Genomic DNA, 11,616 nt, shown 5'->3' with positions numbered 1-11,616 from the left:
ATACCCGCCACATATGTACTTAATTACTTAATTACTCGTGTTGGAAAAGCGGCTATGTCGCTGCACATGATAATTTGTCAGTGAGAAGTATAATTGCAATACCGAGCCTTTGGTATGTATTTGGCTACCACTTATATCAGAGATTCGCATGCTACACTTAGCTTAAATTAATACATCACTTTGCTTACAATCTTATCAAAGTACATATGCAAATTATTTATGTCGATTTTACAAATCCACATATTAATCATCTATTTTGTTTCAAGGAAATTCAACTATTTCTATTGAGCATTCAACCGCAACTACGCGTTGGCGGACATTATCGGACTACTTTATCCGCCACAATGCAATGGAGCGTCACGCTCGGCCAAACTCCGCTAGCCTCCAAATTGCCACGAGATAAGTAACTACATCTTATCTCTTACGCTCTTGCAATTAGAGCTATTGCTATGTCTATACATGTCTCCATGACCCTTACGCATGTCTACGACATGCTCTTGGCCACTTTACTACTTGTACATGCTTGCTCTATGTGTTTGTCATTTTTTTTTTCATGCAAATACATACTGTACACATCCACGGTCTACGACCAAAACCGCCAAGCGGTCAGGCAACGCCTCATAATAGCCATTGATCCGGCAGCAAGGGACTAGTTAACACAGCCTACGGCAGCCATTGATCCGGCAGTTAACCCCGACGCTTGGGTACCAAAGATTGGGATCGCTTCCCAACACCCTCTGCTCCGTGCAGCTCCCCCTCAACAAACATGGCTGGGGAGTCGGGGACTCTCTAGCGGGGCCTAGCAGGGGCCCACCCCATTGAGCTTCCGCTCACGAGCTTCCCGCTCATGCCTTCCCGGCAGCCCATTGAGCTTCCGCTCACGAGCTTCCCGCTCATGCCTTCCCGGCAATCCCCGAGCTTCCCGCTCACGCCTTCCCGGCATCCCATTGAGCTTCTGCTCATCCCACCACACGTTAATGGAACATGGAATTTTTCTACCATTTGTCGCCCGCGATAAATCAAATTCTTTTCGCGTTCCATTAATACAAGCGACAACCAAACCAACGCTTACCTTCGCAGCGCTCATACAACTTCCATTTATCATATGCACTCCATATGCTCACACGGCCATACGCGCTCTCGAGTTTGTACGTCATAATCGATCGTACTCGGCGCCATTCGCGTGTATACATCAACATGTATCACGCACCTCATACGTTTATATATGCCAACGCATATCAATGCAACTCACATTTGTTGCCCAATGCAACGCGCATTCTACGTATGCCTGCTTTTTGTTTTTGTTGTGCAGGTTAACGAGTCCCTTCTTGCTTACGGAGTTCGGGGACTTGTAGGGGTTCCGTACCGCCCGGTTATTTATGCTTGATGACTTTATGATTTGAACTCCCCAACCAAGAAGCTCCTCTTACTCGGGGACTTCGGGGACTTCGGGGACTTGTACATACCTCCAATAATATGGAGTATTTACTACGTCACCAAGCATAAGTAACACCCACTTTGGGACATCCACAAGACATGGCAAGGCCCAACCGAGACATACATCGTGTAGCCCTATGTTCAGGCTACGCGGCGGTATCCGGAAGTCGCAAATCCGCCACCGGGAAGCCACCTTCCCGCCCTTGCCAAGATGCCACCACAACATAGCTTTCTACATGTTAAATAGACTAGAATAGTAACTTTGCTTCTCCCACATCGAAGAATAAGTAGAGGAGATGGCTTCCTTGATCTATAAAAGGAATGCCTCCTCCCACAACTCAACACATTCATTACATCTCTTGTAATCTTGTTAGGCCGCAAGGCTCGACACACTAGTATAGCTTTCAAGTGGACATAGTCTCCCGCTCATGCGGAGGCGAACCACTATACATCTTGTGTCAAATCTCTCTCTCTCTTTATTTATAGCTAACTAGGATCCCCACGGATCTTAACGTTAACAGCTGCAATGCACAGTTGAAGCATTTCACATGCTCCGAAGGGGTTTATCTTGGGCCTACGAAGCCTTTGGGTTCCCCTTGACAAAGTAAAAAAAAAAAAAAGGAACTTAATTCTGGAGGGGCACAATTTTTTTTTGTGGTTTGGAACCCAGTCAAGTTGAGAGCATATACATGCCTATTTTATTAGTTGCATCAATGAAATATAACTGGGGGTGAGACTTATTGCATAAACTTAATGCATAAAATGACATTGCAACAAAATTCAGTTGTACAAAATTTATGTCAAATGTACTCTATTTTTGAGTAAATGAAGATTTCATTGATAATCGCATGCCAGAATGACACTTACCAATTTCCAAGAAAACGAGAATCATGCACCATTCGCTTAAGACATCGAAGCTCACTTAATTAATGAAGGAGCCTAAGAAACTACAACAGTATCCTACAAAGAGATAATTTTGTGTGAAAACTTCCTTTGCCAATGCGCTCAATTGCAGTCAAGGTTCGAAAAATCGCTAGGCGGTGGCCAGGGGACTAGCGCCCAGGTGGCTAGGCGGGTGCCTAGGCGGTTTTAGTTTTTTTAATTTTTAATTTATTTTTTTAGCATATATATGATATATAAAGACTTATTATATTTTATAAATAAGAATAATAAGAATATATCTCATTAAATTTTACTTATTATAGTAAAGGCTTTCATAATAAGAATATATAGACTATTATATCTCATTTTATTCCCAAGTTTCATGATAATAGACCACATGACCGATGGGTCCCCTATTCAACACAAACCCAAAAGACTACACGACTACCAGAGTACCAGCAAACTGATAATCAGAGAACGGAGGCCAGAACCCAACTTGGAAAGACCAATTCCTCTTTAAGATCTCTTTCCAGTTCCTCGCCAGGGAGACTTCGGGGATCACGATCTAGATCTATGCAGTTGGTTGCATCCATCAACAAGCTCATCAGGTTCACCGCACGCAGCTATAGATTCGTCGGCCTTCGAAGTGGCCAAGGAGCTTGGATCTCTTGTCTTCTCGCTTCGATCGACCATCGTGCACAAACATCAAGCTTCAACCTTCTATTTCTCTTCCATTTTCACACTTTTGGTCAAGCTTGAAGGTGATTTCCAGATTTATGTTGGGAAATTGGATCCTTGAGTGACTGAAAGGGATCTTAAAGGTGATTTCCAGATGTCCGGTGTTCTTCACAACCCACCCAGACAGCGCTGCTCAACCGCCCAGGCGGCCGCCTAACCCCAGCCCGCCTAATCCCGGCGATTAAGCATTCCTCGAGTCGGAGACCTGCCGCCGAGCGCCTAGGGGTGGGCATAAATGACCGAAAGCCCGAAATAACCGAAGGAACCGATCCGGACAGACCGGTTCGGGTCGGGTTTTAGACTGAAATATGTGATTTCGGGCCGGTTCGGTCCCTGTGCTAAGTGATGCCGGTCCGGTCCTGGTTCTTGACTAGCGATGGATGCGTGGACCGGAAAACCCGACCTTGTCTACGTGTCTTCCATTTATAGGTTATTTTTCTTAGTCTATTGTGTTACTATGGACCTGACCACATGCGATTGGTAAGTAAACCTAAAATCCCAATTCCCAAATCGAGATTCCATCCTCAGCTCTCCGCCTCTATCTCTCTGTTCTCAGCTCTCACTCTCTCTGTTCACAAATCGAGATTCCATCCCAAATCGAGACCAGAAATCTGAAATCCAATCTTCTGGCCACATGCCCACATCCTCAGTTCTCAGCTTCTCATCAGCTCTGCCTCTCAGCTCTCAGTAGGCCACAGTCTCGATCGATCCCAAATCCTATATCGCAAATCGATCCCAAATCCAGCCATCCAGGTACTCACCATACTCTTCTGGCCAGGTCTCACAGTCTCACCGTACTCTTCCAAGTTCCGGCCACAGTCTCGCTCTCGCATAGGTACTCACCACAGTCTGACTCTGGTGAACTTGGTTAGTTGGTTTTGTTTTTAATCTGATATGTTGATCAGATGACTATTATTTGCAGAATGCTTGTATTTTTCAGCATTGCAGCCTTGCTGCTAGTGCAGATTGCATTCTAGATTTGTAGTCTCTATTTGCAGCCTTGCTGCAGAACTGCAGATTGCAGAAATGCAGAATGGTTTTATTTTCAGCTGAAATACATTGCAGCCTTGCAGGTAGTGCAGAACTGCAGAAGTACAGATTGCAGAATTGCCTAATTGCCTAAACAGATGCAGGTCAAGCAGCAAAATGCCAAAATGCCAAAATGCCAAAAATGCACTAGCAGTGCTGCAAAGATTTACAGGACCGGAAAACCGAAAAAACCGGCCCGTTTTGGACCGGTCCGGGTTTAGCCCGGTCCCTGCTATCTGAAACTGCAAGCCCGGCCCGAATTTATACTTCCGGTCCCGGTCCCGGTCCCGGTCCCTGGAAAATCACTGCCGGTCTGGGACCGTGCCCAGCCCTACCAGCGCCTAGGTGGCCGAGTTTTAGAACACTGATTGCTGTGCACTAGAAACTTCCATTATCAAGATGTAAAAAGAAACATCATAATTTGCAGGCTAAAAAACCACCTAACTACACCGATTAGCGCTCATTAAGAAACTAACAAGCATAGGTCCCTAAAAAAATAGGGAATTATTGAAAATAAAACCCTGCAGAACCCTAGTAGCCCAAAATAGCCCAAAAGCATAGCAGCACCCAAGGCCTAGCAGACTTGGGTCGGCCCAGATCCAGCCATCACCTTCCTGAAACAGTGTCGTTACACGCACACCATAGACCTCGCGCCGCCATGACCACCACCAAGAGGCACCGACAAACTTATAACAACACAGCCAAACCCGAAACCCAACCGATTTGGATCACATGCGCTATAAGCTACCAGTAGAACCCCTTGAAGTCGCCCTCATCGTCGACCAACGCTTGGATGAGAGAACATAACAACATCCTCACTTCAAAGAAGCTCTGAACCAGACCAGCACCGAAACCGACTGCCCACATCCCAAGCGAAGCCAGTCCAAAAGCTAAACGGACCATATACCAACATCACCCATGCAGCAGCAACACAACGTTGGCAAGGCAAAGCCAGCGCTGATGTCGGAGCGCCGCCGGACGAGTGAAGACTTCGTCAAAACCTAGCCCAACCTCGTGCGGTGCGAGAGGGAGGCTAGGGTTCTTAGTTTTCAACTGTGCTCTATGCTCTTTCATATATAGAACTAAAGTTGAATAAAATTCTTTAGTTCAAGCTTAAAGGATTAAATTGCTACTAGAGCCGATATAAACCACAACGGTCTCAACATTATCACTAGCTTGCTCGGGACACTTGTAACTAAACTATGAATTCAGCACTTGTAAATAGGCTGACTTGCCGAGGATAGTAAATTAGTAATTAGAGAAGATAATTGGGTGCACACCCAAAATGTTTTTCCAACCTTGTGTGCAAAAAATAAAGCGAAAATGGGACAAAGAAAGGTGTAGAGCGTCAGCAAGAATCGATCGAGCCCCCCCAGTCGACAAAGAAACTCACACCCACTAGTGCTCTCATAAACTCTTATTTTACACCATCAATAAGACAATAACATTATTATCTCTTCTTAGTTAAAAAACAAAAAAAGCTACTTCTATTATTGGGCATGCCCTAAAGCCTCTAGAGATGGATATGCTTCTTAATCTTGTTTCGAATTTAATCTATATTTTTATATCACAAATATCTATGGAGTTCCACAACATTTGAAATAATCTTGTAACCTTTATGCTCCTTGTCACCCCCTTTCTTTTTCACAGCCTTTGGCCTTTGCTTCTTCTCAACGTTGGGTAGCCTACACCTACAATATAATAAAATATTACTTCAAAAAAAAAAAAAAAAAAAAAAAACAAGTGGACTCTGCGTGTGTGGTTTAAAGAAAGAGGGTGAGACTTGAAGAAGAGAGAGTGGAGGAGAGTGGAGAGAGAGAGAGAGAGAGAGTAAAAAAGGAAAAGAAAAAAAGCTCTCTTCTTTTTAATTAATGGGGCGATACCCACCGTGAACACTTGTCTCTCACATCTTCTTCTTCCTTCTTCTTCTTCTTCTTCTTCTTCTCTTGGTGGCCTTGCCCTTGTTGCCCTTATTGTTGTGTGTGTCAGTGTGTGAATCCCAGATGCTCTGCAAATGGGGAAAGGTGAGAAAAGCCTGCACCAGCAGCAGCAGCAGCACAGCCACCAGAGTCATCAACCCCACGATTCTTCTTCTTCTTCTTCTTCTGGGTTCGTCTGTCCTCAATGTTCCAGATTCTTCAACGGAATCGCCCACCAGTTCACCTTTCGATGCGTCTTCGTTTTGATTCTCGGATTATCGGTTTTTCTCTCCGGGATCTTCTGGATCCTTCCTCGGCATTCCGTCAATAATGGGTTCGATGCCAAAGAGGCCATTAAGCTCAGTGGTATGTCCAAAATTTCGTCTTTCATTGTCGCTTTTTTTTTTTTTTTTTTTTTGAGATTTTGGTGGTTTAGATTTGGCTGATATTGGTGGTTGTGGATCTTCATTGTGGTGGTTTACCTAATAATTAGGGATTTTTGATGTTTTTTCAAATATAATGAATTATTATTATGTTGGATGTTGACTGTGTTTCATAATTCGGGTCTTGCAATGTTAGACTCACCCGGCTATGTATAGGATATTGCCTTGTCACTTGGGTTTTAAGCGTTTCGAGGAATTGGTTATGCATTTCATTACACCTCCTTGTCAAAGAATTAGGTGTAACGTCCCCAACCCAACAGCACTAGCCAGGAATGTGGCAGCTGCTGAGAGAACCAGTAGATCTTACTAGGTTTCTAATGTATTAACATGTGGATAAAGCCAATCCATCGTAATCTATATGTTAAATCAGTTGTCACCTCAAAATATTAAAGCTAATCGTAATGGTCATAGGATATAGTAAGCAAGTCTAAGACGATCTGTTAAATCTCTCAACCTGTAAATCTGGTAACTAAGAGGTCTAGGAGGACAATAACCCCTGTGTTGTCTGTCTCAGGATACAAAGGCACTGAGTTATACCTTAAAGGCTGCCGAAAGTTCTCTAAGCTTCTAATGACACCTTGGTTCAGGACTGGATTCAATATTATATTGTTCTTATTATTATTAGTATTCATACTGACTTGTTTTAAGCTATGAGGACCCTAGATTTGTGAATATGGTAAGACTGGACCAATTTGTTAGTATTGTTGGAGATAATCGCTGCAGAACTACTTTAGCTCCATTTATGTAACGTGTTTGCACCTACCATTCTACAACAACTTTTCCCACTTATTGGTTATTGGTTTTCAAAAGAGTTATTTCCGATAGTATTTTTGGTCCTCAGTTGCATGCTATTTATTGCTTTGACCAAGTCAATAGAAGATGCTTAGTTTTACCTGTATCTATTTCCAGCCACAGTTCAGGCATACTTCAGACTGGAAAAGCCAGTTCGAGAGCTTGTTCCACACATCGGTCAATTAGAATACGATATCTATGGGGAAATAGGTGTCCCAGGTACAAAGGTACAATTTCAATCTTCTTCCATCGTATACCATATCATTTTTCAGTCCAACAAGGTGAACAATCAAACTAAACTTTGCATTTTTGTCAACAGGTGGCTATTTTGTCCATGCACCAATACGGTGCATCTAACTGGACTGATGTGGTGTTCGGTGTTCTTTCCGATCCCGTGAATGTTCCGATACTTCCTGTGTCCTTAAGTGTGCTGAGATCATCTTTGGTTGAGCTGTTCCTTGAGCAATCTAATCTTACATTGACGGCATCAACGTTCGGGCAACCATATATGTTTGAGATTCTAAAGTATCCTGGGGGAATCACTGTGATTCCTGGGAAAGCTGCTTCAATCTGGCAGATACCGCAGATTCTGTTTAACTTTACTCTCAATAATTCAATAACTGAAATAGTGGAAAATTTTGGTGAGCTAAAGGAGCAGCTGAGGTTTGGGTTGCATTTAAGGCCTTACGAGGTATAACACCTACTCTAGAATCCATTTCCTCATTTCTCTCTAGGCATCAGAATTTGGGTTTCTGGTCTGTCAAATTTTGTTGGTTTACCAGTATTCCATAAGATTAAGCTATTCAGATGTGGACAAACATTTAATATATATTTAATATTCTCATCAGTGGTGAGCTTATTGTCAAACCATTTAGGGTCTATGAGTGCAAAAAAAGGAAAGAGTGCGCCTAATCCATTTCTCTCTTTGTGGTTGCATTAGTGACTACAGCCGTGGGGCAGATTTATGGGGGGAATTCTTTCAGACGTCAATTTTGAGTTTCAGTTTCAGTTAGTTGTCTAGAAGTTTTACATTTGTGATCAGGTTTGGAAGTAGGAAAATTTTGTCTTTAATTATGTCGACTACAGCCGTGGGGCAGATTTATGGGGGGAATTCTTTCAGACGTCAATTTTGAGTTTCAGTTTCAGTTAGTTGTCTAGAAGTTTTACATTTGTGATCAGGTTTGGAAGTAGGAAAATTTTCTCTTTAAATTATGTCTTATATGCTAGTTTAACTGGATTTATCTTTTTTGCTATAACCCTGTGCAAGTCCTGAAGCAAAGTCATGATTTGAGGAATAAAAGTTATCACAAATTATTCTGATTTCCCTGCGATGGTAATATTGTTATGAAACCAAGTTTTGGTGTGAAGCATTAGAGTGAATCCAGTTTCTATCCTTACGTTCTCTATGCAAGATTGGAGTGCCTCAAAGTTTAGTTTTCTGGTCCTGATGTCTAGGTTCTTTGGTCTGTGGTCCTGGTGTCTAGGTAGTAAGTATATTGGATCAGTACTATAACATGATGGCCCATCATTTGAATCAAAACCTTTATGACAGATGCCAAGCATGCCCTATATATTAAATCCTATGCCGAGGATTGTTTCCAGTTATGCAATGGTAAAGCTTAGTCTTTGACATTAAGGAATCAAAGACACAAGATAGATAGCCACTGAGCGCTGACTTTGCTTCTAGAGAATTAAAAAGATTAGCTAAAGTCCACTTGATTTTTAATAGTTATTAAGGATCGCAATTATCAGATTATACAGTAGTGGTTAATGGTCTCAACTTATCTGCACGCGAATGAAAGTTATTTTCTCCTATTTATGCAGGATGTCTTTCTGCAAGTAACAAACACATTGGGTTCAACTACAGATTCCCCAGTTGAAGTTCAAGCTTCGCTTATGTCTGCTTTTGGGGGACTTCTGCCACAGAGGTTGAAACAGTTAGCTCAGACAATTACAGGCTCTCCGGCAAGAAATCTCGGCCTTGATAACTCCGTCTTTGGTAAGGTCAAAAGTATCAGATTATCCTCCTATTTGAAGGGTACACTTTTTGCCACCCCTCCAACTCCTTCTCCAGCTCCATCACCAGAACTAAGTGATACTGCAGGACCATCAATCTCTCCAAATCCTGCTCCAACAGTTTACTCTTCAGCACCTTCACCCTCCAAGACTACACATCCTCCTCCTCCATGTTTATACCATGGTTCTACTCATCCAAGCTCCTCGCCAACTCCTCATTTTAACCCTAGTATGCCCCCTACTTATGCACCTAGAACTTCGCCTTACTCACCTTCTATGAGTCCCTCATCTCAAATGGCCCCACATGCATCACCCGCTCCCGGAGTGTCCTATGCTTCTAGTCCAGGCTACAAGAAAAGTGCAAAAGGCTTGAGGTCTCCATCACCCGCCCCAACCCCATCATGTAAGTCACAATTAATAATTTTGTTTTTTTTTTTTTTTTCTTCTTGTCCTGCGTTTATTTATCTGACATGGATAGCTTGTAACACACCATGAGAAATTTTTTTGGTGGCTTTTGGTTATATGGTACATATAGACATGCATGCTAGATTTCAGGTTGATGAGAAATTATGACCGTCCTTTTTTCATTACATAGTAGGCGTTATTAATTTTTTGATTTAGCAATTAGCTTCATCCTATTATAGCCAAATAGGTCTCTGTGTAGATGAAGTGCTATCAGGAATGAGAGTTTTGATAACATGTAGAAACTGTCCTGCTTTACCAATGCAGGTTATATAAGAACTTGAGATTATAAAGAAGTGCCATGGCACAGTTTTACCCATTTGTTTGTTTTTTTGTTTGGGGGGGGGGGGGTTGCAGATTTAGCAATATCCAAATCTGAATCTGTTAATTTTTTTATTTTTTTTTTTTTTGTGTGGCTAAACCATGATGATTAGATTTTCAATTCAATTATGACATACTTTTTTTTGAATTTAAATAAACAAAATTGTAATGTAACTTATACAACAAAAGCGTCGATCTTAATTAGATTTGGAGCTTCTTGGATCTATATAAACTGAAATTTAGTGCAACCTTTATGAAGACTTGAGATTTGAGAATAAGTTTTGAGTTTGAATTTATGCATCTGATTTGATTTGATTATGCAATCTCTTTTAGCGGTGGAATTTTATAATTGATCAGATCCACATGCAACCAAATGTGATCGAGGATGTTTATACAACTTGTGCATGCTATGCAGTGAAGTGCAAAAGTGGACCTAAGGTCCACAACTAAGAGAACAAAATATTACCAAAAAGGAAAAAGGGAGTACAAAAGCACGAACAAGTGACCAAATTTTTCATGGTCACTTGTTAACTATTAGCATTGTCTTTTGCTGATGTGCCTTTAAGATTCTGTTAACTATTAGCATTCTTTACATGTCATATTGATATTTACTTCTAAGTATGCCAGTTAACTGTTTGATTTTTTTTTTTTTTTTGCAGCTTTAGCGGTAGGGCCTTTCTACAAAGAGATACGATTATTGGGATTTTGTGGACTCTTCATCTTTCATCTTCTTTGTTGGTGAAGCTGATGGTTCATTTCCATTATACAACAGAAAAGTTGCAAGCATATGAAACACCATAGCATAATGATCTACCATACTCAGTTTTGTTTCGGCGAGGATGGCAGCGTGCCAATGTAAAAGTTTGACTGAACATGTCCCGTAAGCGAGACATTTAAGTGAATCAAGAGATGATTGCAGGTCAAAGCCAAAAGGTGGCAGGCCTTGCATTTCACTTCTACAATTTCTGATCTCACTGATGCAGGATGTTCTTTTCGAAGGGAAACCTCTTGGAGATGGTGTGTGTGTCTGTGACCAGTTTAAGCATGCCCTGCAGATTTTCCTAAAGGAACCGTTTCTTACATTAAATCAATTGTAAAATATACAGGCTCTTTTGGAGCATCTGCAATGCCAGGCTAAGTAAAGTTGCTGCACCAATTTGTATATATACTTGTTCATTCTCAAAAAGAAAAATCATATATACTTGTTAAATGGCCAGATAGATACACCTTTATATGAAAAATGTTATCGTGAAATTGAGCAATCTGACTTTTCCGACGCGTATTTTTCTCAAGATCAAGTCTCATGTCCAGTCAAGAATGACCATCCGGCTTCTTTCAGTACCAATAGAATAGTGGGTTTTCAATGGCTTGTTCGGTACTGACAGCATCCGATACCATCACATCAAAATCAAATGGTGATCATCATCCGCCCTCAAGTATTGGCCTGAAAATGCCTATCATGCTAATGTGATTAGGGAATCGAATGTGCTAGGTGGCACGGCCGTCCCCCAAAAGACCACCCACACAGTGAGCCAACTTAGCTTTCAACATAACGGCCACCTTCACCGTTCCCACCA

General features: G+C 41.8%; 1 protein-coding gene across 2 annotated transcripts; it reads left to right on the top strand.

Moving 5' to 3' along the window:
- The first annotated feature begins 5,870 nt into the window (after positions 1-5,870).
- On the top strand, positions 5,871-11,249 carry LOC133743628 (uncharacterized). Of its 2 annotated transcripts, none has more exons than XM_062171624.1 (5): positions 5,871-6,371; positions 7,358-7,467; positions 7,560-7,931; positions 9,065-9,659; positions 10,397-10,681. In XM_062171624.1, exons 1-5 carry the CDS (start codon positions 6,101-6,103, stop codon positions 10,474-10,476), a joined length of 1,428 nt encoding a protein of 475 aa, XP_062027608.1. In that variant the 5' UTR covers positions 5,871-6,100; the 3' UTR covers positions 10,477-10,681. The 2 variants fall into 2 exon arrangements, with proteins under 2 accessions (XP_062027608.1, XP_062027607.1); XM_062171623.1 differs by lacking the exon at positions 10,397-10,681 and adding an exon at positions 10,699-11,249 and having other exon boundaries at positions 5,872-6,371.
- The last annotated feature ends 367 nt before the right edge of the window (positions 11,250-11,616 follow it).

Source organism: Rosa rugosa, chromosome 4 (genome assembly GCF_958449725.1).
Source record: "Rosa rugosa chromosome 4, drRosRugo1.1, whole genome shotgun sequence".
NCBI classification, from domain to species: Eukaryota; Viridiplantae; Streptophyta; class Magnoliopsida; order Rosales; family Rosaceae; genus Rosa; species Rosa rugosa.
Note: the sequence above shows the minus strand (reverse complement) of the source record. Positions and strands in the feature narration are given on the sequence as shown.